This window comes from Trichosurus vulpecula, chromosome 4 (genome assembly GCF_011100635.1).
Source record: "Trichosurus vulpecula isolate mTriVul1 chromosome 4, mTriVul1.pri, whole genome shotgun sequence".
NCBI lineage: Eukaryota > Metazoa > Chordata > Mammalia > Diprotodontia > Phalangeridae > Trichosurus > Trichosurus vulpecula.
This window is the reverse complement of record NC_050576.1, coordinates 438481061-438508090: the sequence shown is the minus strand read 5'-3', so window position 1 is coordinate 438508090 and position 27030 is coordinate 438481061. Positions and strand designations below refer to the sequence as shown.

The 27030-nt window shown below is 50.3% G+C and overlaps 1 protein-coding gene across 1 annotated transcript in view; it reads left to right on the top strand.

Moving 5' to 3' along the window:
• Window positions 1-4173: 4173 nt before the first annotated feature.
• Window positions 4174-27030, top strand: part of ATP13A4 (ATPase 13A4) — an 84759-nt gene continuing 61902 nt past the window's right edge. The window contains exons 1-2 of the mRNA XM_036755953.1: window positions 4174-4236; window positions 20813-20986. Of these exons, the coding sequence (XP_036611848.1) occupies window positions 4174-4236; window positions 20813-20986 (237 nt within the window). The remainder of the gene's footprint in view (window positions 4237-20812; window positions 20987-27030) is intronic.

The window sequence follows — 27030 nt, the reverse complement described above, 5'->3', positions numbered from 1 at the left end:
CTCTCTGCGGACAGAATGACTTTGGTCCGGGACAGGTCCGCTCAGACTCACGTCATCTGCTTTTAGGGCAGGGTGGCTAAATGAGGAGATAAAGGGGACTGTGGTGGCTATAACCTAGATTTTAGCCAAGTTTTTGATAAAGCATCTTATCCTACCAAGACAACGGAGGGATGGGGACCAGACCTTAACATGCAGCGAGCGTCTTCCGATTCTCTGCCGCGTAGCTGAGCCTGCAGTATCTCCCCTCGTGGTTCTAGGGGAGTGTGGGCAGTTGGAGTGTCTTGTTCTCTGTTACCAGCACGTTGGGCCCCCTGTGGCTGTGTTTCCTCCACACGGTTGGGGGTCATTTAATCACTTAATGTCAATTAGCTTTTACAAAGGGATGTTTCCTTCAAACACATAGCAAGGAAAAATACGCCACCCCCCTCCCCACCCCCACCAGCAGAGCCTCAGGGACGTACTCTCTTCTTTACCACCACAATCTTCCAGCGCAAGTACAATGATCTCGGTTCCACAGGTCCCACCAAGGTCATGTCCAGACGTGGTATGGTCCCTGGATGAGTCCAGGTCTCAGTTTCTGCTGGCCGGGGGCCAGAAGGTCCGTCCTTAGGTTTGCTCTTGGGGACAGCAGTTCTGGGCTGGCTACAAAGCCCAGCTGGGTTCCTGTGATACACCCTCCTGACCTTTCAAAACCCATGAGCTTAGAGACTCCATTCCCTTCACCCAGCATGGAAAAGAACAAAACTAGAGGCCAAAGCCTGAGGCCCATTCCTTGGACCTTGTAGCCTCAGTATGTAATGTGGTCTCTCAGTGACTTCCACGGGCACAAAACATGCAATAATGAACAGACCACCTGAGAGAACCGAGGCGAAAGAGGAATGGCTGAAGCCTATGAAGCTCCATGACCAACCAGAGTCTTCCATTCGTCATGGGGTTATGGAATGTCCATGCATGTCCCATGGGCTCTTCTGGGCGTGAGCTCCTTGGCTCCTCTGGGTGGCTAAACACCAGCTGAGAGGATCCCCAGGTGCCAGGCCCCCATTACAAACACAATTAGATTATTCAGAACTCATTGAACGATCTCATTCAAGAATCATCAGTAATGGTTCAACGTTGATGGAGCAGGGGGTCTCCAGTACAATGCCCCTGGGATTGGTGCTCACTCCTGGGCTGCCTAAGCCTTTTCTCAAGGATGTGGAGAAGAGAGGAGATGCTTATCATTCCTGCCTGTAACACACAGCTGAGAGGGATAGCTTTACTGACAGAATCAGGATCCAAAAAGATCTGGAAAGGCGAGAACACAGGGAGTGAATCTCATAAGCTACAAGTCAGTAGGGATAAATGTCCTCAGGTACCACAAAATCAGTTCCTTAAATAAAAGATGGGGGAGCAGTAGTTCTGAAGAAGATCTGGGATTCTTAGTAGCTTGGAAGGTCCACATGGGTCAGTAGTGTGATATAACAGATAAAAAAAAGCACTGAGATCTATCAGGAAGGAACAAGCACATAGGGATAGGGAGGTGAGAGAGCCTTGTGGTCATCAGATTCATTGTGGTCACTTCTGGGCTCCTCCATTTAAGACTGGCATTGCCAAGACTGGTGGTGTCCAGAGAGGGCAAACGGAATGGTGAAAGACCTTGAGTCCACGTCGTGTACTGTTGAAGGAACTAAAAATGTTGAGTGTGGACAAGACAGAGGAGGTGGGTGGGTGGGTGGGGGCCAGGGAGATGAGAGCTAGCTCAGAATTGTCACGTGGAGGTGGGGTATGTGTGTATGCATGTGAGTGCACGTGTGTGTATGTGTGTATATGCATGTATATGTGTGTGTGGGGGGGATTAGCTTTTCTCTGTTTGTCCCTAGAGTAGAGAATCAGGATTAATGGAGAGGAAGTCCAATTTCTAGCTTGCCATGGTGAAGAGCCTCCCAGGTTGAGTATCCACAAGCAGCAGGGGCATCTGCAGAGGGGTGGGCCTCCCTCTCCTTGGGGGTCTTTGGGCAGAGGTGGGATGAGCCTTTCGTGGGCACATTACAATGGGGATGCCTTTGGGGTATGGGCTGGACTAGATGGCCCCAGCAACCCTCCCAGCTCTCAGGTTCCCTCGCTGATTTGTTCAGAAAGTTGAGGACAAGAAAGGAAGCAGCATTCGGTGAACTAGGAAAGAGACATGAGCTGAGGATGAAAGATTCTGAAACAAATGGAGGAGTTTGTAATTTGTGCCCTTTACCAAGTCACTCCATCTCTTTGACCCTCAGTTTCCTCATCTGCAAAATAAAAACAATAACCCCTCCACCCACCAACCGTTGGGGGGCTCAGTGAGAAAACAGATATCCAATGCTTCCCATCTCCAGACACTGTAGAATTGTTGGCCCTTCCTGTACCATGAGGACTGAGACTAGAGGATGCCCAGGGGCCCTTCCAGCTCCACATCTGTGAGCTTGAGTCGTGGAGTCAAGAGGGGCAAGGAGGAGCCTCATCTCTGGACCTGGGGAGCTCCTGCAGGGCTGGTGTTCTAGGGAACCCTTGAGATGGGCTGAGGCAGCTCCTCTGGACCTGGTGGGTGATAATCAGTCTCATCCACCCATCCACTCATCCATCCACCCATCCATCCACCCATCCATCCATCCATCCACCCATCCACCCATCCACCCATCCACCCATCCATCTACCCACCCATCCACCCATCCATCCACCCATCCACCCATCCACCCATCCATCCACCCACCCATCCATCCACCCATCCATCCATCCATCCACCCATCCACCCATCCACCCATCCACCCATCCATCTACCCACCCATCCATCCACCCATCCATCCACCCATCCACCCATCCACCCATCCATCTACCCATCCGCTCATCCATCCACCCATCCATCCACCCATCCATCCATCCATCCACCCATCCACCCATCCACCCATCCACCCATCCACCCATCCACCCATCCATCCATCCATCCACCCATCCACCCATCCACCCATCCATCTACCCATCCACTCATCCATCCACCCATCCATCCACCCATCTATCCATCCATCCACCCATCCACCCATCCACCCATCCACCCATCCACCCATCCATCCACCCACCCATCCATCCACCCATCCATCCATCCATCCACCCACCCATCCACCCATCCACCCATCCACCCATCCACCCATCCACCCATCCATCCATCCATCCATTCATCTGTCCATCCATCCAGCTATCAACAAGATTTTTAAAAGTACTCACTGTGTGTCAGGCCCTGTGCTAGGGACATAAGCATAAAGAATAAAGCTGTTTCTTTTCTCAAGAAGCAGGTTTTTCTCTCTGCATGAGTTGTTAGGTTATCCATGGAATGACTAACAATTCTAACTGACTTTCATGCAGCATTTACCTAATTTACTTGGAGTTCCACAGTGCCCTTGCGAGGCAAGACATAACAGGCACCTTCACTGGCAAGTGACAGAAGCAGGATTCTCATCCAGGGCTCTCTGAGGCCTAAGACTTGCCCCCTGTCCTGTCCAAGTGCTGTTTCCCACATCCAAGCTTCCCAGGCACAGCCAGGATAGGATTCTCCTAAGCATCCCAGCTTGGCTGATACCGAGTGATTCTGGCTCTGGGCCTCCCCCCAGGTTCTGCCATTGTGGGGTGACCCTTCCTTGGGAACAAGGTCAATGTTCTGGCTCCCAGGCCTACACCCCCAACCCCTTCCTCCCCCATGGGAGCTCCCTGTAGCTTTTCCCTCTCTCTGCCCTCCTCCCAGGCAACCAGCCAGCTTTCTTCATTGTTTTGGCCTGGCAGCCTCGATCTGCCTGGCATTGGAGCGGTGGCATTTGCCTAAAAGAAGCCTCCTGCTGGGCAGGCCCGAGGCTGGAGGAGAGCTGGGGAGCCCCAGGCCAGGTAGGAGCAGCAGGTCCTTCCAGCAGAGGGTGACTTGGGGGAGGAGCCTAGGCTTCAGCATTTCAGTTCAGGAGAGGAAGAGCTGTGAGTGAGTGTGTGTGTGTGTGTGTGTGTGTGTGTATTTGTGTATGTGTGTGTGTGTGTGTGTGTGTGTGTTCAGAAAGAGCCTTGAACTTGGTCTCAGGTCATTAACCATTTCAGCTGCACAGAGTGCCAGGCAGCCCTCCATGAGTCTGTCCTGACAGCAGAGCTTCCCCAGAAGGCAAAGGAGGCAAAGCCCAGCATTCTTTCATGGGGGAGAAGTATGGGAAGGGCCACCATGCCGTGCTCAACAAAGGAGAGGAGAACGAGACGGTAAGTCCTGCCCGACCCCTTCCCTCATCTTGGATTTGGTGTTGGCCACTTGGAGGCTGTCATAGGAGCAGCCCCGAGGGCAGACTCAATGGGCTCAGAGCTTAGGGGGAGGCATGAAGGCTTGTCTTAGGGGGACAGAAAGGAGGGAGAAGCCCCCCCCCCACGTCCCCCATGAGCTTCTGAGAATTGCTACAAGTCCTGGCCTGGGCCACGCAGGTCACCCTAGACTCCAGGAGATGCCAGAGGAAGGAACATTGAGCTCTCCCAGGAGAAGGCAGCCGGTAATGGGGCTTTTATCACTCTCCTAGGAGGTGAGCAAGGAGAAGCAGACAGGATGCCTTTGTGGATCCTTGGAGCTCATCCAAAAATTTCTAGTTCTTGTCTGTTGGGAAGGATTCTTTCAGAGGCAGGGTCTTGAGGGTTCACTTCCCCCTCCCCGTCTTGCCTGGGACTTTTATTCTGTGTAAAAAAATCAAAAGTGGGCTCCACTAGCAGACCCAATGTTGATTTTCCATGCCCAGCCTGAATCTTCTCACTACCAGCCCCAGAAGAGGGTCCTGGTTGGGGGCTGGGGCCAGCCCCTCCTTGCCCTTCGCTGGGATCCTGATGACAGGTCCTGAGGGGATCCCAGTCCTGGAGACTGCACTGGCTCCCTGTCCAGAGAACAGAACGAACCCAGGAACATTTGGGAAGTCTTCTTGGGCAATTGCACCAGCCTGATGATTAAATTCTTTGTGAGTGCTTAAACTGGTCTTTCGAGTCTAATCTGCTTACCTGCTCCTATAGCAACAACATTTTTGGGCCTTCAGGAATGGATTCCCTTCTTTCTGCTGTCAAAGCAGAGGAGATGGGGATGAGCCTCTGGCCCCTGGCCCCTAGTCCAGGGGTCTCCCTGACACACGCTCACAGGGTCCCGGTTGGCCTTGGCTCATAGGGGAAGGAGGCCAGTCTCCTGTTCTCTCTCTGGTCTTCACTCCCTTTCCCCTTTCTTTGGGTTTCATTCTCACATTCCTGCTCATCTTCGTCTTTTAGGCTTTGTCTGATCTCTCGGTTTGTGTGTCTAGAATCCATAAGCTCAAAGATGGAAAGCTGGAAGGGACCTCAGAGGCTAGCTAGTCTAACCCTCTGATTTTATAGATGGGGAGACTGAGGCCAGGAGTGTTTCTAGATCTAGAGTTGGCCAGGCCCTCTGGGGTCATCTCCTCCAACTCTCATTGTGTGGACAGGGAAAGTGAGGCCCTGGGCATGAAGACAAACAAATAAATTAATACAGGGTGTCCATAAAGTCCCTGTGCAATTTAAAATAGTTGTAACTTTTAAATTGCACACAGACTTTATGGACACCCTGTATAATAGCATAATAGAATCTATGCGTATAATATTTTACATGTATAATGTTTTACATGTATAGACATTGCCAATAAGGGAGTCAGCAAATTCTAGAGACACTGCCTCTGAAAATAAACACTGTTGACAGAAAGAATCATGAACTTATGGATAAGATTCAGTGTCAGAGGCAAGATTCAAACCCAGATGCTCTGGCCCAAAGCCAGCAGCTCTCCACTACCTCCCTCTGCCCTGCCTCAGCTCGGGTCCATCTGCTTTCTTCTTTGACTCTGGGCGGGGAGAGCCAGGGCGGCCCCCCTCCAGGACCCTTAGTCTTAGCATATCCATCCATCCCATTCTTCTGGAGCTCAGGAAAGGCAAGACCTCAAGGCTGTTGGATTTGGCTGGCCCTCCCAGCAGTCCCCATGACAAGGAAGGCTTTGGTGACCCAGGCAGGAACGATGTCACTGTGCTTGACAGACGCTCCAGCGGCCTGGTCCCATATAGACAGGGCATCTCCCAGATCCCTGTTCTGCCTGGGGCCACGTTGCTCTTCTGTAAAGATGAGCATTCTCCTCATTCCCCCTCCCCTTCAGCGACAACTCTGATCAGTCCCAGCTGAATAGTCTAAGCTCTGGCTGTGGCTTCTGAGCAGAGCTCCTGCCCTGCACATGGCCCAGCAACTCCCTTGAAAAGCCACCCAGGCATGTTGATTGAGTTGAAGTGCCATAAGAAGGAGCTGAGGAAACCACTCTGGCCCAGGATGGAATGAAGAGAGCTGTTTTTCTCTTAAATAAGAAAAATTTGTATTTGGTTTTGTGTTGCCGACACTTCCTCTCCTCATACCCCTAGGATGAAGAAGAGGGAGAACCATTCTGTCCAAACTAACATGTCCAGCATTCTAGGTACTGTTCCACACCCACCATCCCCCACCTCTGCCAAAGGGGGAGGGGCAGCTTTAGGTTAGGAGTCCAGGGGAGGCCTGCTAGTTCTCTGAGCCTGTTACCTTGTTTGCCAAACACTTAAAATCCTTTGGAGAAAAGTCATTCTCCGTGCTGCTGGTGACCTCTCCTCTTGGACCTAACAAACATGTTTCTAAGTCAGACTGGAGTCTCCCTGGCTCAATTTGCCTGAGGATGCTCCCAGTACCCCTTCACACATACTTTTTGTTTTTGTGTTGTTTTTTACATAAAGCTCCGTGCTACTGAATTATAAATAAATTCTTCCTTCGAAGGAAATAAGAAAAGATGCCTTGGCCCAACATGTAAATGCCACCCCCAGGATCCTGGTGATCTCATGCACTGGGGCCTCCCCCAGGTGGCTCCCAAACCTGATGGTTCGCTTGGTTTAATCCTCTTTACCAACAGGGCCAGTGCCCTCCGTGGCACCACCCAGGCTTAGCCTCACCAGGCATCTTTCCCCAGGCAGCCTGAGCTCCAGTCAGGAGGGCAGGGGCAGGAAGGACCTTTACTCCCTTCTCAGGGTTTCGGAGAATGCTGCCAGCCCAAGAGTTTACAAAACAGGTACCCAGAAAGCACGAGGAAGGCCTCCAAGGGTAATGTGGCACTAGATGTGTCAAACAGGGGAATGAGCACAGGCAGGGTCGGGGAGAAGCAAGGGGGGGGGGGGAATGAGGAAGGGAAGAAGCCCTACTCTACGCAGTCTATCAACAAGCATTGATTAAGCACCTACTGTGGGCCAGGCATTGGGCTAAGCCCAGGGATACAAAGAAAGGCAAAGGCAGTGCCTGCCCCCAAAGAGCTCCCAGGCTAATGGGGGACCTCCAGCTAACAAGCACGGCCCTACAAGAGACAGACAGAGTGGATGGGAGGTAGTCTCAGAAGGAAGGGACTCCCAGGGGGATTCTGCAGAGGAGGCCATGCTGATGAGGAGGCTGACCCAAGGGCTGAGTGATCCTTCTCCTGGGGAAGGCTTCACTTCCCTCCCTTAATGGCAGGTGAGAAAAAGACACTGCCTCCTCCTTGTAGCAAGTGTCCCTAAGACATTTGGTTTCCAGCCTGCTCTGCCCCGGGCCACTCGAGGAGAATGGAAATAGGACTGAGTGTCAGAGGGACCTGGGATCGTGAATGTAGAGCTGGAAGGGATCTCAGAGCCAGCGCTCGTTTTACAGATGCTGAAACTGAGGCCCCGTCCAAGGTTCCACAGGTGACACTGAAGCGCACCTGGGATTCACACCCAGGTCTGGGATTCCCAACATCTTGTCTTTTCATGATGCGTACACTACATTTCCCGGGTTGGCATCTCAGCTCCGTCCCTCACTACCTTCTCTTACAGCCTTCGGTGTCTCTGAGTCTGTTTCCCTATCAGGAGAACAAGTTTTACTACACTACCTCAAAATTCCTTTGTGGCTTTGAATCACTCAGTCCTTAGGTTCCTTGTCTGTGGAATGAGAGGATTTGTAAGGTCTGTTTTTATTCTCCATTTATTTATTTGATAATTATACTCAAATCCCAGTAAAACAAGTAGATTGTGACCATCTTGCTCCTTCATCTTTTAACCTCTTATTCCTTTAAAAAAAATAAAATCCAATTGAGGACACACGTTTTCATTTCCCAAAGACTTGGTCTTAAAGTAACACCTCCACACCTTTGACTCTTGTCAGTTATGGATGAGAGGAAGCCTGATGTGACAGGGAAGGCAGGTCTTGGACCCACATAGACCTGGGCAGCGCATGCCGACAGCGTGGCCCTGGGTGAATCACTTCACCTGCAACAGGGGCAGGTGTTACTACACTGAGAGATCCTTAAATGGGTGATATCACCCATCTGGACCAAAACAAATAACAAAAGGTTGGACACCAGCATGACTTCACAATAATAATGAACATCCTGCCAGGGACCCTGTGAATCATCTCATCTTATCTAGGACTTTTCTTTCAGTCAGATGAATAGAAGGGCAGGCAGGGGATAGGAGATGGTAAGACAGACAAAAAGCCTGGAAGAAAAGAAGGAAACAAGCATTTATTAGGTGCTTACTATATGCAGACGCTGTAGAAATATTCTATCATTTAGTCCTCAGGACAATCTTGTAAGGCAGGGGCTGGTCCTGTCCCCGTCAAAGGAGACGTAAGTTTCAGTTAGAACTTAGAGATAATAAAAATGTAATTTCTTCTCTCCCACCTTCACGGATTTCATGAAATCTGTGGTTCATGGATCAGAGATTAAGAAGTCCTGGTCCAGCCTCTTCATCTCACATATAAGGACACCGAGATGCTGAGACAGACATGCCCTGACCCCAGTCAGCCAGGCCATGGGCTGCAGAATTGATTTCCTTCTCCACCTTTGTTCTGAGCCAGGACCAGGGGCTGCAGGTCTCCCAGTGCCCCCCACCCCAGGCTCACTGTCTTCTCAGCCCCTGGCCCGATGTTTCCTTTATTGCCAGATTTCTGGTCAAGGGGACCCTATCACTGCATCTCCTGTCTCACAGGGCATCCTGACTTGTTTGTCTGCAGGCCCCAGCTAACCCGCAGTTTGGCATTTTGGGGAGAAATGAAAAGTTGCCTGAGAAAGAGGCGTTACTTGCTCAGATCAATCCAGACAAAATGGGCTAGAGTTTCACTGGGGTGGGCGTGAAGTAGGGGATGTTGTGGAAGGGCCTTTCTGGTAGCAGATTTCCCATCTTAAAACAGGGGCTGCCTTCCCTAGCTAATGAGCCACATGTACACTCAGGGTTGTGAAAAGCTTCCTTTCAGGCACTCATGCAGGGCCATTTCCTGGCATGGAGGAGGCCCTGGAGGGTCCTTCTAGGCCACAGAAGCCAAGGGCAAGGTCTGGCAGGTGCCAACAAGCTGGGTAGACCCGAGATGCTAACAGACCCTTGCTTGTATGCTTGGGGCCTGGCCACCCAGTGGGGCTGGAGCTGTTGGGCCAGGGCCAGGGCCCTGAAGCTGTGGGAATGGGGAGGAGGGCAGGACCCCACCCTCACCCCCAGCGAACACGCTGTCCCTTGGCCATGCATATTGGAGCCTTGTTTCTGGACCTGTTGCTCATTCTCAAGGCTAATCTCAGACTCCATTTCCTCACTTCTCAAGCTTCTCAGCAGCTGGCTAGCCCTAAGTCACCTCATATATGTTTATACCTTTGGCTTTTCTGCCCTAAGTCCTATGGTCCAGGGAAGAGAAAGCATCAGAGCATGATGAGCCCAAGTGAAGGTCATTTTTGTTTATGGAGAATTTTTAAAAAATCCTTGAGCTCCTGAGCTCAGGTGAGTTCCTCATGAAGGGAAGGGCCGGCAGAGCAGGAAGCCTCCCCCCTGCTGGCGTGGCATGCAGGGAGAGGTGCCAGCTGTGGGGGTCGGGGCACAAACAGAGCCTGCAGCTCCATCTTCACGGAACAGCCTGATCAGATTGGGGGCCGCAGGGCATGGGCTGTTTACCACTGGACTTTCTTTGGAAGGCAGTCGAGTGGGAGTCTGCAGGCCAGGAGCTATGTGGGACTGTCCATCCAAGTGCCTTGTCACCAGGTGTGTTCTCCAAGCCCCTGCCAGCTTTCTGATTCAGTGATTTTCTGAAAGCCCAGAGAGTCCACTTGAAGCAGAAGTGTGGGAGGGAGGGCCTGACAGGGAGCTTAGAACATGCTATTTCCCCACCACCCACAGGTGAAAGGACTTTCCTGGGAAAGTAAAGCCACAATTGGAGGGTCTGTGCCCCCCAAAAGAGGCCTCAGAAGTGACCCTTTGAGAAACTGACCAAGCCTCTGGTAAAGACACTTGCCTCCCCGTGTGTCCTAAGGTTGACGAGCCTTTGATCAGCAGCACAGGCGGGCCTTCTTTGTGTCTTTGTGGCTGCTCCAAGGAATGCCTCTGGTCTCTGGTGCTGAACACTTAAACCCTCTGAGCTATAGATGTTTTGGCAAAGAGAGGGTCAGCAGCACCCAGTCTGGCTGGTTGCACCACAGCCAAGCTGGAAGATGATCCCGGCACCTGGGCTCAACGCGCCCTCAGACTCAAAGGCTTGGGGCTGGTGTTGATTGAACTGGGACAGCCCCACCACCCCTGATGGCTTGTCTCCCTCTCCCCCAGAAAACGTAGATAGTGACATCCTAGCAGTAGCGACAGCTCTGATTTCTGTAGGGATGGAAAGTCTGCAAGACTCTGGTGACGGCCAGACATGAGGACAGGGCTTGGGGTATCACTTCTCCCATCTTACAGATGGGGAAGCTGAGACTCTGGGAACAGCTAGGAAGTGTTAGAAGCAAGCCTCAAACCCTGGTCTTTGTCATTCAAGTCCAGTCCATGGCCACTCATGGTGGAACCGCTCACTCCAAAAGAGACCCTGTGGTGTGCCTATATAGTCACTCAATGGGGAAAATGCATGAGATAATTGTTCCACCCCCCCACTTCTAAAATTAGCCTTAGAGACTGCTAGGTGGGCGTGGGAGTGGGGGCAGATGGTTGGGCTTCAGGTCAGAAGCACCTGAGTCAAGATCCCACCACCTGTGTCCCACCCTGGACAATCCACTGAGCCTCATTCTGCCTCAGTTTCCTCATCTCTAGAATGGGGGTAAGGGAGTACCTACCTCTGTGAGCGCTGTGAGGATCAGATGAGATGATGTGAATTCGGGCTGTTGTCAGCATTAATATTGGACCTGAAGTCAGGAAGAGTCAGGTTCAAATCCTGCGCTGGTTTCTCGCTAGCTGCTAGTCCTTGGGGAGGACCTAGGGACGATAGGTAGGATGCTTTTTCTGCTGCTTCACCTGCTGGTATTACGCCCAGAATGGTAACTTGGGTGGGATGACAAAGGCCATTCCCAGAGGCCAATGTCAGCCAGCCTGGTGTAGGAGTCTCCTAACTGATCTCCTTGCCTTTACTCCCTCCCCTTTCCAGTCCATCTTCCCCTGCCAGGTGAGACCTACCACGTCACTCCCCTCTTCAGAAAGCTTCAGTGACTCCCTATCACCTCTAGGACAGGCTAAATAAATCGCTATTCCTGTGCCTTGAAGTGAGCCGTGTGAGCCCTGGGCTGCTACTCACCAGGGTCTAGTGCCCATGCCACCCATACCGAAGGCCCTCATCTCCCCTAGCCCTGGCCACATCTGGCAGGGATGGGCCACCTCCCTCTTGGTGCAGCCGTGTAAATGATTGGACTGTGCCATGGGTGCCAGCCTCTCACCATCATCAGACCCTCTGGTCTGTAGGGAGCTGCTGGTGCTGCTGGTTTTAGCCTGGGGAAAGGGACTTTTGGGTTAGAACTCTGCCCCTGCCTGCCCTCCCCCCCACCCCCGCCTGCTCAGGGCCTGACTGCTGTTCCGGGAAGGTTTCTTGCTCATTCCACCCTCCCTCATGCCTGATCCTCCTTCTTCAAACCCTTTTCCTGCTTAGAATATAAAGGATTCCACTCAGCATGAGATTCTTCCTCAGCTTCTGTGGGTCCTCTCCATGTCTGCCCCTCTCCTTTTCCCAAGGAGGTGATGAGCTCCTGGGGAGCAGAGAGTGGGTCTGTGATTCCCAACTGAGCTTGTCAGTCTAAAGTAGGCACTTGTTAAAAATCATAACCAATGAAGGGAAGGAAGAAAGAAAAGAAGGAAAGGCAGAGGAAAAGGAAGAAGGAAAGGATAAAAGAAGAAAAGAAGGAAGAAAAGGAGAGAGAAATGGGGGAAAGGAAGCAGGAGGGAAGGGAGGAAGAACAAAAACTAGATAAGAAGGAAGAAGGAAAGAGAGGGAGGAAAGGAAGGAAAGGAGGCAGGAAAGAATGGAGGAAAGAAGAAAAGGAAGGAAGGAGAAAAGGGAGGGAAAGGAAGGGGAAAAGGAAGCAAGAAGGAAAAAAGGAAGAAAGAGAAGAAGGATTCGAGGAATAAAATAAGCAAGTAAGGATAAACGGGAGGGAGGAAAGGGGAGACGGGATGAAGACAGGACGGGGGAAGGAGGGAGGAAGGAGGGAGGGAAGAAGGGAGGAAAGAAGAAAAGGAAGGAGGAAAAGGAGGGGAAAAGGAAGCAGGAAGGAAAGAAGGAAGGAAGAAAGGAAGGCTAGAAAGAAGAAAAGAGGAAAAGAAGGAAGGAAGTAGGAAAGGAGGGAAAAGAGGCAGGAGGGAAGGGAGGAAAGAAGAAAAGGAAGGAAGGAGGAAAGGGAAGGAAAGGAAGGGGGAAAAGGAAGCAGGAAGGAATGAAGAAAGGAAAGAAAGAAGAAAGAACAGAGGAAAAGAAGCAAGGGGGAAAGGGAGGGAGGAAAAGAGGGAAAGGATACAGGAGAGAAGGAAGGAAGGGAGGAAGGGAGGGAGGAAGAAAGGAAAGAAGGCAGGGAAGGAGGAAGGGAGTGAGGAAGAAGTGGAGTCACCCCTTATTTAAGAGATGTTCTTGAATTCCAGTGCAAGGTCTCTCGCTCAGTGCCAAGGACAAGAGGGGGAAAGCTGTGATCCAACCAGCCCCCTGCAGAGTCTTGCTGAGCTTCATTGGCAGTCAACCTTTCTTATTCCCTTCACATTCAAGTCCTGTGCTCAGGGGGTCTGCCCAGAGCTACCAAGTTCAGCACCACATTCCAAGCTTCTCTCCTCATTCCCTCTGGGAAGCCTGGGGCACAGCCCTGAGCTTCTCCTTCTCCTTTTCCAAGCCCGTCTAAACTCCAGTGTCTGCTCCCCAACCCTGGGGGGACACCCCACATGAAGTCCTGCCACATTTCCCGATGAATCAATAACAGAGGGGTGAGGAGAGGGCATGGAGCTGAGGGAACTGGCAGACAGGCTACTGCCCTTTGATGCTCTGCACCGGTGCCAGGCTTCTTCCTGCCAATGGGACTCACACCGTCATTGGTTTGCCAGCCTCTGCCTCAGACCTTGGACTTGGGCATTTCTGCCAAGGAGAGCAGGGCCTGGCATGGTGGCATTGGCCTATGGTGACTCGGCTGTTCCCTTTTGCAAGCTCCCTTCATAGTCTGGTCAGATGTGTTGTCCAGAGCTGGGTGTGAGACCTAAGTTAAGTGAGCTCTAACCTTCTGCCTTGTCAAGCCCAGGGACCAGGATACTAGCTACAGAAACCACTGTCTCCCATTCACACTTAATTGTCACCTGGGTGGAGCTGTCCTTGATTGTTTTCTGACTTACTTTTTGGTTTCAACCCAGAGGAAGCCAGTTAAAGGAAGTGAGACTTTATCAGGGTATCCAATCTGCCCAGTCATCAGCCAAGGGGGGTGTCTTGTGATTGACAATTGAGGCAGTGCCAGGCACCTGCCAAAATATGGTATCTGTGAGCTGGGGAGGCTGACTTGTCTTAGCTTTAACATGCCAGAGCCAGCCTGAAGATGGCTGGATATCCAGAGGGCAAGAGTTACCACACCACACTTGCAGAGGGCCCAGACTTGTGTGACTGGTTGAGTTTCTGCAGCCTGACTCTAGGGAGAAGGGAGTTTCGGCCCTATAAACACCCAGGATCATCGACCTATCATCGACATATCTGCCACCTGCAGACCACTATGTCCACGGACGTAGCATGGATTTGTTATCACAACGGGCAGGCTTGTGATCTCCACCAGCCCCCAGCAGCTCCTGCTGCCTGGTCCTTCCCCTCTGGAAGGGAAGCCTTGGGGTGATGAACTTGGGTGTTGTTAAAGCAGTCTCAGGCTTCATCTTGAACCTAAAGAGCCCAGGTGAGAATGATCCTAGGTAGGAGGTGCCATTTGAGCTGGGCCTGAATGGGGAGCCAAGGAGAGGGATCATTCTGGGCCTGAGGAAAGCCTGGTCTACAGAGGGGAGAGGGAGTGGTGGGATGTCACACAGTATGTCTGCAACGAAGAGTGCATCATGGGAAAGTGGAGAGTGGGGCCGGTGAAGAGGAGCTGGATCCTGGGGGCACTAGGGAGCCACTGAAGTTTGTGGAGTAGGGGACGGCGTGTCAGGTCTATGCTTTAGGAAGATCAGTTTGGTGGCTGTTTGTTACGGGCCTGCTATGTGCTTGGGCCCTGCTGAGCACCAGGGAGAGTAGCATGTGATAGGGTCAGGGGCCCACCCTCATTGCCAGCACACACCTGTCCACTTGCCCCCATTTCTGTGGTGTTTAAGGAGGTAACTTCTTTAATTTGGCTCTTACAAGAACCCAACAGAGTTCGGTGCTATTAACCCATTTTACAGGGGGGAAGTTGAGGCTCAGACCAGTTAAGGGACCTGCTCAAGGTCACACAGTTCTTCAATGTCAGAGCCAGGTGTGGAAGCCAGCCTCTACTTTCTTCCCCTTTTTTGGAAATGGGCACATTGTCTCTTGGCAACTGGGTGGAGCAGTGGATAGAGCCTGGAATGTGGAGGCAAGAAGACCCGAGTTTGAATCTTGCCTTAGACACTTACGAGTTGTGTCTGGTAACTGCACGCTGCCTCAGTCTCCTCCCTTGAAAAATGGGGTAATAACAGCACCTGCCTCAAGGGGCGGTGTGAGGATCAGATGAGACGGGAAGCTCTTTTCAAACTGTAAAATGCCGTGTGTGTGTGTGTGTGTGTGTGTGTGTGTGTGTGTGTGTATGTTCGTGTGTGTGTGTGTATGTGCGTGTGTATGTGTGTGCACGTGGGTGTATATGTGTGAATGTACATGTGCATATGTGCATGCATGTGTATATATGTGCATATGTGTGAATGTGTATGCGTACGCACATGCGTATCGTGTGTATGTGTATTATGTGTATATACATGTGTATGTGTGAATGTGTATGTGTATGTGTGTGTATGTATATGTGTGCGTGTGTGTATATGTGTGTATGTGTGTGTACATGTGTATGTGTCTATGTGTATGTGTGTATGTATTTGTGTGTATATATTGTGTGTGTATGTGTGTGTGTCTTAGCTGTGTTTTCTTCTCTCCTAGTCCTTGGGCATCTCCTCCGTTCTCTTTCAGATAGCCCTGGCAGGGAAATTCTATCAGCCATTTCTTTCAATACCTGGGGATTTGCTTCACCTGAGATGGGTCACATCAAACTGCCAAGTTAGCCCAGTCTTCTGTCTTAGCAGCTCCCTCCTTCTCTTGGGTGTCAATGTCTCACCATCCATTTTGGTCGTCTCCTGTCCAATCCAAAGATATTTCTCCCTGGCAGAGGAGACAGAGGCAACGAAAGAGAACAATAGGCCCGTCTGTCTGTCCTTGGTTGTCACCTTTCCCCCCTCCCCCACCTTGAGCAGTTGTCCTCATCCTTATGGCCATCCCCCGGCCCCTGGCTTTGTACCTTCTGTGTGCGTCTTTTAGAAAACCAACCCTGGCATCCATTGACGCCTTGAGATACTCCTCTTTTCTTCCTCAACCACTCATTTCTGTCATCTCTTCGGAATTTCCTTCATGACAGCTTCCTGCTCCTCCAGGCTGACTTTTCCTCCAGGATCTGAAGCCCTTAAATCCTATGTAGGCTTTTTCTAAGCCATTTGACATTTTCTTTCCCCAAATCACATCTTCTCGCCAGACTACGCTTGGCTTTCATTTTCTCTGTGAGAAAGTCTTAGGCACACATGCCCCATATGGTCCCATTATTTCCATCCCAGTGATGCCCCACTGAACCATGAGCGCCTTGAGGTGGGGAGCGAGGGGGACTGCGCTTTTGCTTTTCTATGTATCGCTAGCCCTTGGCACACTCTTGGCCCATAGTAGGTACTTAAATGTTTTTTGACTGTGATCTGTGATCTGTTCTTCCTTGGTGATCAGGTTCAGGTCCAGAACGTCATGGACTCTTGCTGGTTCCTCCACCTTTTGAGTTGGAGTGGTTGAAAATGTCCAAGAGGCAGAGATTCTGAGCAAATTATAATCAGTTTTATTAACTACATCTAGAAAGCAGTCAACAAAATAGGCTCATTTTTCCCCTTGGTGAACACAGACAGAGTCTGTAGAACCTTCAATATTTATCAAGTCTTTTGAAAAGAGGGTACACCTGAGGGTGGAAATCAACTGTAATTGGTTAACAAGTAATGAGAGGATGAATATTACCATGGGAGGTGGCTTAGCTCGATGAGGGTCTCGGGGCAGGTGACAATGAGCATCCCCTTTTGGTCAGAGCCTTATCAATATCCATATCACCAGTCTGGCAGAAGGGAGAATCCACATTTTCCCAGACCTGTCTAAGCAAACGTCAGGAGCAGGAATCCAGCCATTGGCCTAAACTTGGAATTTCCTTACTGTCTTTGATTAGATCTTAGCCTTCCTCGTTGGATAAGTCTTGGCTAAGATTTCTTGCGATGGTTGATTTCTGGATGAGGAAGTGTAAAACCCTGCAGTCCTAATTCAATAATTGGTTATTAACATACGAAAGGAACAATCATTTCTCTCAGAGGGATGAAATGATCATTAAGGCAAGTTGGAAATTATTATATTCTCTGCCTGGGGAGGAAGGGGAGAGAGAGACAGAGACAGACAGAGAGACACAGAGAGACAGAGACAGAGAGACAAACAGACCCAGAGAGAGGCAGACAGAGACAGAGAGAGAAAGAGAGGGAGACAGACAGACAGACAGAAACAGAGAGAGACACACACAAAGAGAGACAGAGAAAAAGACAGAAAGAGAAAGAGAGACAGAGACAGAGACAAAGAGAGAGAGACAGAGCCAGAGACAGGCAGACACAGAGAGACAGACAGGCAGACAGACAGAGACAGAGAAAGATAGATAGAGGCAGACAGACAGATAGAGACAGAGACAGAGAGACACACAGAGTGAGACAGACAGACAGACCGACAGAGACAGAGAAAGATAGAGACAGACAAACAGACAGATAGATAGATAGAGAGAGAGAGAGAGAGGAAGAGGGAGAGAATTCTAGCAGGTGCCTGGATAATTGAACTTCTCATAACTACTATATTATGTCTTGATGCCAGACTTGGGGCCTTCTTACCAAACCCTTCATTTATTTCTTCTCTCTGGCTAAGTGGTCTGGCGTTTTCTCAACACCATCAGTCAGGAAACACATATTTATTAAGCTCCTACTGTATGCCAAGCACTCTACTGTGCTTCACTCCTCTGGTTCTTCGATTTAAATGAACTGGTTCCTGGAATGAGTTACCAATAAAATGCAAGAGTCAGGATTTTATCTAATTTCTGAATAATTGCTATGTAGCATAGTAATGCTTATGCGTTCCTGTAATGTAGCAGATTAACTGTTTCAAGTAAAGTGTTCCTATAACCTGTAAATTCAACCTGTACGCTTCATAATTAGCTCCTCATCTGACATAGTCATCTATTCACAATTAAAAAAAAATAATGAGACAGAACAGTAAGCAACCAGAAGGTGCCATGATCCCTTCGGTGGCTAGCTGGGGGACTCGTCCACTTTGAGTCATGTGGTTTTGCCATCCTTTTTCTGAGACAAAAAGCAGGAAGAGTCGTCTCACTTAGAGGCAGCTAGGTGGTTCAAAGGATAGAGCACTGGGTCTGGAATCAGGAAGTGCTGAGCTCAAATCTGGTCTCAGAGCTGAGTGGCCCTGGGCAAGTCACTTAAGCTCTGCCTGCCTCCATTTCCTCAACTGCAAAATCATAATAATATTAGCATCTACTTCACAGGGCTGTTGTAAGGATTGAATGAAATATTTGTAAAGCTCTTAGCACAACACCCGGCGCACAGTAGGTGCTTAACAGATTCTTGTTTCCTTCCCCCCTTCACTATAGTAACACAAGTGAGGTCTAGGGAACAAACTCACTTGAGCAGTCAGTCGACAAGTGGCCAAAGTGATAGTGGTGATGGTCTCCTCAGCCCCGGCATGAGACGGGGCCTGGCGGTCCATGGAGCTGGTTCCTGACTTGGACTGCCTTCCTCCTGGTGCTGCTGACAGGGAAACATTTCGTTCTAAGCTCCGCGATCGCTCAGGGCATCCCCAAAGTCTGCATGTGCTTTTCTGCTATCAAAGCTCCATTTGGTTACCTATTATTGTTATTAGTTAGGCACTTAAAGCTTCCAACTGCATCAAGACTTTTTGGGACACCCTGGATATCCTGTGAGGGTCCTTGGGAGTCAATTCTATTTAATTCCACACTCTCTCTCTCCCCTCGCCCTGCAGGGAGCTTCCCATGCTATCACAGCGTGTGCCCCATTTCTGATCCCTGCTCCACACCCAACAGTTGGCCTCGCAGACGCTGCTGCCCACCAGCATCCCTGGCATCCGCCCCAAATTCCAGGAAAGGCTGAGAATACAGGGAGCAAAGGGGGCAGCCCTCTCAGAGATTCTCCAAGCATTTGCTCTAGGTTGTGCAGGATGGGGCCGAGTAACGTGGGCAGTGCCAAGTTTTTGGAAAACCCTTGAAACATCCAGCATTTCAGGGTGAGGTACATCCTCCCCACTCACCCAGATCACAACCTCCTCCCCTCAGTCAATGTTTTCAGTGCTTGTTCGTCACTTTGGGATGCCCAACCTTCTGGGACGAGCCTTTCTGAATGTGCCAGGTAGGTCCCCTGGCAGCAGGTGCCCAGTCTGTCCATGAGCCGCTGCTTGAAGTCTTCCCAGCTTGACTTGGCAGCTAGCTGGAGCTCTTCTGGTATCAACCTTGTGGCCAAGGGTGGAAAGAAATCAACCTTTATTAAGCACCTAGTACATACCAGGCATTGTGCTAAGGGCTTTACAAATATCATTTCATTTTATTCTTACAACAATCCTGGGAGGCAGGGGCTGTTACCTCACTCATTTGACGGGTGTAGAAACTGAGGCTGACAAAGGTTAGGTGACTTATGTGGCATCACACAGCTAGCTTAGGAGTCTAAGACCAGATCTGAACTGAGGTCCTCTGGATTCCAGGCCCAGCACTCTCTTTTCTGTGCCTCCCAGGTCATCTCCATATTATGTTGGGGGCAGGGGGCAAGGGAAGAGGAGGATCAGGTAGCTGGCTGAGTGTTTAAGACTCTTGTATTCTTGCGGCTCTCTACATCTTCTCTAACCCTCCTTGTATTTGCCATGTGGCTGAGTTGATCTCAGGCTCTCAAAGACCGTCCCACAAGAGCCGAAGCTTGGCCAGGTCCTGCCAAGATGGAGGGCTTTGAGCCTGACCTCAGAGGGCCAGCCTAGTCCATCAGTCTGTTGGCCCATTTATACTCCATTAGTGAGTCAATCAACATGCATTTATTAAGTGCTTACAACTTGCCAAGTACTGGGGCTACAAAGAACGGTCCTTACTGTCAAAGACCCCATTCTAATGAATGGAGGGAGGGAGGGAGACAATGTGCCAAAAATATGGAGATATGTACAAGATACATCTAGACACATAGTGTCAATGGAAGACAGCCTCCAAGGGAAAACGTGAGCGGGGGGGATGGGCTCTTAGCAGGGAAAGGTGAGTCTAGATGGCAGCCAGAATGTCGAGGTAAGAGAGAGCCTTCCAGGCATGGGGAACAGTGGTGCCACCCCCCTGAGGAAGGTGAGGGAGGCCTGGGGAGCCTCTGCCATAGAGGGGCAGGAGACCCACCAATACCATGCTCTGTAAGTCTTGATGTAAGGCAGCTTTGAGGAGTTGTTTTTTAGAAAGAAAATAGCTAAGGATGGTTGGAGGGAGGAGAGAGCCTGGGAAGCTGTTGCAGCAGAATGGCTGAGACTGAGGAAAACACAGAACTGGGCAAAGGAAGCTGGGAGTGCAGAGAGTTGGCTGCTCTCAGGGGAATGGGACTGAATGAGAATGGCTGAGAACATTAGAAGGGGCAAAAGGAGAATCACGACCACATCCAATGGGCACCAGGACCAGGAGCAACTTGGCAAACACAGGGCACAACTTGAACCTGACCTGGGAAGAGCCAGGAGCTGGCAAAGCGCCCCCCCCCCCCCCCGTGGCAATGAGCCAGTGAGGGGGACAGTCTCTAGAGGAGCCTGGGCTGCCAACCGTCTCCACTGGCTCAGGAGGTAACTGCCCCTATGAGGAGAAAGAAGGGCTTTGGGTATGGGTCACTGTAGCATTCATCCAAGGGGCACAAAACTCACCCTGGACAACTTCCAGAGAGTGAAAGAAGCCAGGTGGATTCAGGTGTGTTATTGGATCCAAGATCAGGGTCATTCCTCTCATTTTACAGACAAGGAAACAGAGGCACCGAGATGTGATCAGTACTATCTCCTGGTTCCATGTGCTAGTCTGCTCTCCTCAATCCACTTAGAAGCTCCTCAAGGGCTGGAATGGTTCTATGGAGGGGCCTTAGAGTCACTGAATTTCTCTCAGCCTCAGTGTCCTCGTCTGCAGAATGGGAATAATAGAGATAATGTAGGTGAGGTGCTGTAGGAAGGTGAGCTGTTAGTTTTCTCTTCTCCACAGAATATTGCCAAATAATGGACTGATTGCAGCTTGCATCTGGGACCTTTTTGGTTGTATTCCAGGAGATATTTGGCTATCAGACTGAAGGCTGCCGGAAGACCCTCTGCATTGCTGGCTACGTGTTTTCCTGTGGGCTCCTGCCCTTGGTATTTTACTGGCGCCCAGCCTGGAGCGTGTGGGCCAACTGTATCCCATGTACTTTGAGAGAAGCCGATGTCATCCTCCTCAGGACCACGGTAGGTGCCCTTGGGGCTGTCCTTGTTCCTGGATATCATGTGAGGGGAAGCATTTTTCGTGAGAGACACGACGTTCGTGTTTAGAGTCAGGTGCTGCCAGCCAAGGGTCTGAATGATGATGGAGGTGAAAGGAGCGAGAGTGTGAACATTGGCCTGGGACAAAGGGTGCATGGGGAGGAAGCAGCAGGCCTTGAACCCAGGTCCTGAGCCTTCCAATCTCAATCTCATCCTTCTGAGCAGCATCAATCCTGCCTGATCTTGATCCCAAACCTTAAAACCCTTGTTACGAGGACTGGGTGAGAGGCAGGGAGCACTCAGGCTGGACCGGGCCAGGACCTGGGACACCTTCCCTAGTGACTCCAACCTGGAGTCCCCTCCTCCCCCTTTACTCCAAACTCTCCAGTCTCAGTGGTTTCTCTGTTCCGGTCCCTGTGGACTGGCCACTCACTGTCCCCTCTGTCCCCTGTCCTCAGCCTGCCATCCCTGGCTTTTGTGCTTTTGCTTTCCCCCTCCCCTTCATTTGAGCCTGAGCCCAGAAAGGCCCTGGTGTGGGCTTGTGCCCAAGGACCCTCCATAGAGCATGCACCATCATCCTTTGGCAGCAAGAGTGTGCGCTCTGATTCCTCTTAGGACTAAAGTCTCTAGGATTGACACCTAACCTCTAGGGGCTATCCTCCTTCCTTGGCTTGCCCTAGTTGTAGGCTCTCGTTCTGTCCCTGGCCTTGCTGAGGATGAATAGGGGCATATACTGAAGCTTCCTCTTTGAGGGGCCAGTGTCTCCCAGCTGCACTAGTCCTACCTGCACTGGTCCATGAAAGACTTCAGTCCGTGGGTGAGTCATGCAGGATGGAGGGCCCAGAAGCCCTCCCCAAGATATGGAGGCATTCCACTCCCCAATGCCACAAATCCTGACCAGTGCGGCCAGTCTCGGGGCTCATCTGGAGAAGCCCCAGAAGGAAAGATATAGGCATCCGTTGTCATGCTCCCCTAGCCCAGCCTTGCTGTTTCTAGTCGATGGGAGGAGGGTGCTGGGATCCTGAGTGAATCATCCCATGGCTTCTGCCTCCACTTCCAGTCCATGGTGATCAAGTCCAGGTGCTCTGGTTGGAGTCTGGAGCTCAGTCTAGCCCCGTCATTTAACAGATGAAGTGCATAGAGCCTGAGCTTTGCCCAGTCCCATGGGTGGCAAATGTCAGAAGTGAGGTTTGAACCTGGGCCCTCTTCTTCCAGAGGTGGCATTTTTACCTGCTCCCTCCCTCATGAGGGGGACCAGGGATCATTGAAGAAAGCCCCCTTCTGGGTGAGTTTGAGAATTTTGTTCCAGACCTCAGCAAGACAGACCACCAGCAAACAGCTCAGCCCCACGGACTCAGAGGGAGCAAAGATAGTCAAAGACAGGCCTGCTGCCAGCTGCCTTCTCTAGGGAGGGGAAATCAGGAGTAAGAGAGGCAGGTTCAGTGCGCTGGACCTGATTTTGTACCTCTCAGCTCTGGGGCCCTCCATGGGAAGGCTCCGGGCAGGATGAGGCACAAGCCCAGACTAGGTCTGAGACCTCCACTTAGCATGAGGGGGACTTGAGGGGGGAGGAGCCTCCGCCAGCCCCTCCCCAGCACTTATCCATCACTGTCCTGGGTACTCTCCTCCCCCTCCCAGTTGGTCCAGCCCAAGCGGCCAGGTGCCAGCCCCTCTCCCACCCTCCCCTTCCTCCCTGAGCACCAGGAAGAGTAGCGCTGAAGCCAGCGTCACCCAAAAAAGTTGCTTCTTGCAGCCTGGACAGTGCATTTATGGTTGTTTTCCCTCCTCATTGGAAGTTTTCCTTTGTTCTCTTCAGCCCATCTCTAGATGGGTATAGATGGAATTTCCCCTGGAATTTTAGCACCTGGGACCTGTCTATACTTCCCTTAAATGAGGGGTTCTTAAACTGGATTCCATGGAACCCCCTGAGGTTGTGTAGATGGATTTCAGGGCATCCTTGAGCCTGGATGGGGAAAAACCCGCATCTTTATTTCAATATAATCAGTTTCCTTCGTCATCTCCTGTATTTGTTACATTTAAAAACATTTGTCTGGTTTCACAAGGCATTTCAGAAGACAAAGTGGAGAGGCGCCTGGGGGCTGTGGTGGAGAGAGGTCTGGACCTGAGGTCTGGAAGATCTAAGGTCACATCCTTGCTGTGTGACCTGGCCGAGTTACTTCACCACTGTCTGCCTCAGTCTATTTATCTGTAGTAATAGCATCTACCTCCCAGAGTAGTTGTGGGGTTAGGGTTAGAGCCGCTACTTACTACTATTAACAAAGGATCTCTGCTCCAAACACTCTGAAATCTTCTCTCCCGAGTCTGGGGTGGGAGTCAGTCTTAGCCCAGATTTCCTCTCCTTGCCTATCCCAAGCCCTAGGAAGGAGGCAGTGGTCACTTCTCTCCGGGGTTTCCATGATTTCCTTCCCAGCTGTGAATTAGATCCAGAACAGAATCACTCTGGTTCCTCCACCTTTTGAAGGGGGCAATTGCCATGAAGGAAAGCCAAGACGTTCTGGGCTGCACTGCCAAGTGGACAAGAGAGTGGTCTCTAGTGCCTGTTGGCTGGTGGAAGGCCCTCACCACAGGGCAGATCGCCTAACTGCTGCCTACCCTGCCCCTCTGCCAGGCATGGGGTGTTTCCTGTACTCCTCATCTCTTTCTATCCAGCTAGTCTTTGGTCTTCTCTGACCAAATTCTGAGCCTTCGCTCTCCTGACACCATTTGTAAAACCTGCTTTAGCTTGTCTTTATTAGCCAAGATATAAGACAATGTGAGAGGGGATCTGAGAAAACTAATGCAATCATAGGCTGCCTTAAAATAAGCCCTGGGGAATGAAGAGGTGTTTGTGCTGCTGCCTGCTGCCCCTGAGCAGAGCACACCCTGGAGGGCTGGAGCAAGAGTATGAGGAGGATGCTGGTGAACAACCAAGACCGTGCAGGCCCTTAGGTTCCTAAAGTATAAAGGCAGGTAGGTGGTACAGCGAATAGAGTGCTGGACTTGAGTTGGGAAGATCTGAGTTCAAATTCTGCCATGACCATTTAATAGGTTTGTGACCCTGGGCAGGTCACCTAACTGCTGCCTGCCTCACTTTCTCATCTGTGAAATGGGGATAATAACAGTATTCACCTCCTAAGGTTGTTCTGAGGACCACATGAGATGCTCTTTGTAAGGTCCTTTGCAAATTATAAAGCACCATCATTATTAGCATTATTATATGAAAATCGGACAGGTTTGTGAGGATTTCACCTTAAGAAGAGCATTCCTAGGGGGAGATGATCCCTGTTGGCAGGGTCTTTGTCCTTTGTTGCTGTTTTCTCCCCAAGCCCACCTTTGCATTGAAATCCGGCTATTCCAGAACACGGGGCTTTAACCTGGAAGCTCTTATTAGAATCAAAGAACCACAGAAGGACACAGTTAGAAGAGATCTTAATGGTGGGAATGACACTATTAACATTTAAGTAGTATTTCAAGGCTATGATCTCATCGGATCCTCACCGCTGGGGCCATTGTCACCTCTAGTTTACAAATGAAGAGACTGAGTGATGTGGCCAGGCTTATGAGTGGCTAGCCGTCCAATCCATCCTAGACCCGAAGGAATCCTCTTCTCTAACATACCTGGCAAATTTGCGGAACGGCTACCATGTGACGGGCACTGTGCTAAGGGCTTTATAAACATTAGCTCACGTGATCCTCGAAGCAGGGCTGGCAGGTAGATGCGGTTGTTATTCTCACTTTACAGACTGAGAAACTGAGGCAGATGGCAGCTAAGGGACTCACCCCAGGTCGTGTAGCTAGTAAGGGTCTGAGGCCAAATTTGAGCTCAAATCTTCCTGACTCCATTGTCCCACCATGCCTTCTGAGGCAGCCCCTTTCCACTTTTGGATAGGTCTCAATAGGAAGTTGTTCCCCCCACCCACATTGGGTTTTTTTTTCACCTTTATTCCTTTTATTCCTGGTTTTTTCCTCTGGGGTCAAACAAAATGAGTCTGAGCCCTCCTTTGCCCAACATCCCTTCTTCAAACACTTCTCTGTGGGGGCACTAAATGCACGTAGTTCCTCTAATTACTCCTCCTGCGCTGGCACAGCCTCTCCATCCTGGCTGCCTTCTTCTGGAAGCATTCCAGAGCGGGGCTGTCCTTCCGACACCAAACCTGCAAGTGTAGGCTGACTAGGGCAGACCACAATGGTTCTCACCTCCTCGGTGCTGAAAACAATGTCTCTCTCAGTGAAGCTAGAGATTGCCTTGGTCCCTTTGGCTGCTCTCTGTCTCACACCAAGGTTATGGCTCATTAACATTTGGTGCTTTGGAGAATTCCCTCTCCCCCCCTCCCCCACATTATCTCCTGTAAAACTAGGCTGGCTCCTGAGCTGGTCTCCTGCTTCCACTCACCCTGACTTCTGTGAGGAATGATGGCCCAGATCCCATCCAATGGTGTTTTTTTGACTATGCATGGAGCCTAAACTGTCTGCTAATTCCTCAAAACTACTTTTTAAGAAGAACCAAAGAGTCATTTCTCCATTTGGCTGCACTCCTTGTATTGCCTGGTTTCATTTATAGGGAAGATATCAGGACTGATAAGATGAATTCCTTAAACATAATTGTGGCAGTGATATGGCCACTAGGTAGTCACTGGGCAGTGACGACACATTTAGATGACCCACAGTTAAACTCATGTTTGTGGACCACTGTTCCCTTTCATGCTGTACGCTAATCCAGCAGTGGATTAGAGGCCAAAGGGCTCACTCAGGACTGAGAACCACGACATCTATTTTCTTTGTCTTACTGAGGAAATCTATCAAGAACTTTCTCACCTGGTAGCTGGATTACCAGGGAGAGCCTCTCCTCTCCTGCCCAAGCTAGTCCTTTGAAAGCTGGAGTTGGTCTATTACCAAGCTTAAACTCAAAACTTTTCCTGTTTGTCAGGATCTGGAGGATCCCGGATCATAGGTCATAGATTTAGATCTGGAAGGGACAGCAGAAACCATTGCATCCAGCTCACTTTCCAGCTAAGGAAGCAGTTTAGAAAGTCCTAATGATTTTCCCAGGGTCACACAACTAGAGCCTGTCTGAAGTGGGATTTGATGCTAGGTCTTTCCACTTCCAAGTCTAGTCTTCCTTGCCTTCCAGAGCTTGAGTCTGATTGCATTAGCCTTCACAAATCCAGGGGTCCCATACCCTGCCCCCCATGAAGCATCAGAATGAACTTTCTGTGGATAACTCTTCACTGTTGTGGCATCAGTGGGCGATTTGCTGCTACCTCACTTCCATGAAGGGCATTGCCCTTCCCAGGTGACTCCTGGGCCATCACCCTATTGTATAAAAGTCTCAAATTTGTTTTCATTCCTTGGCATTGGGGTGGGCTTAGTCAGTTATGTTTTTTGGCACATTTACTAGAAAGACTAGAAAAACGGTTCAGGTCACAAGGCTCTTGGCTCCAGGCGAAACTGACTTTCTGTCTTCTTCCTCCTACAGCTGCAACTTTGAAAACCGATGAAGGTCCCTCACTTTGCCTTCCCTGTCCTGCCCCCCAGCTAATCAGAGCAGTCTAAAGGCGCTTCACTCTCGCCTTCCTGAGTTTGATTTCAACTTTAATTTTTAATTACTTTCTCTCGTGTGTCATTTTGGATGGATTTGCTATGCTAGAAACTCTCTAAATAAATGACTTTCTAAATTAGCCTTTATGTAATTAGACAAGAACTCAATTATTCCTAACATTCTTATTATCAGTGCCTGGGGTAAAAATATGCTTGGGGAACCTATGGTTTTAAAACTCCCAGCTAGGTCATTTACATTAAAATGACACTGAAAAAGGCATTTTATCAGATTAAATCACAATGACTGGACTGTCCAGACTTCCCATTAAGGAGGCCTGAAAGGTGCCTGTTGGCACTTGTACCACTTGTACTTGTACTTGTTCTCTATGTCAGGAAATCAGCTTTGGTGGTTTATCATCACGCTCACTGTTGAAAGATTACAAATCATTATCATGGAGGCTGATTACCTAAGTCATTTCTTTAAAAAAAAT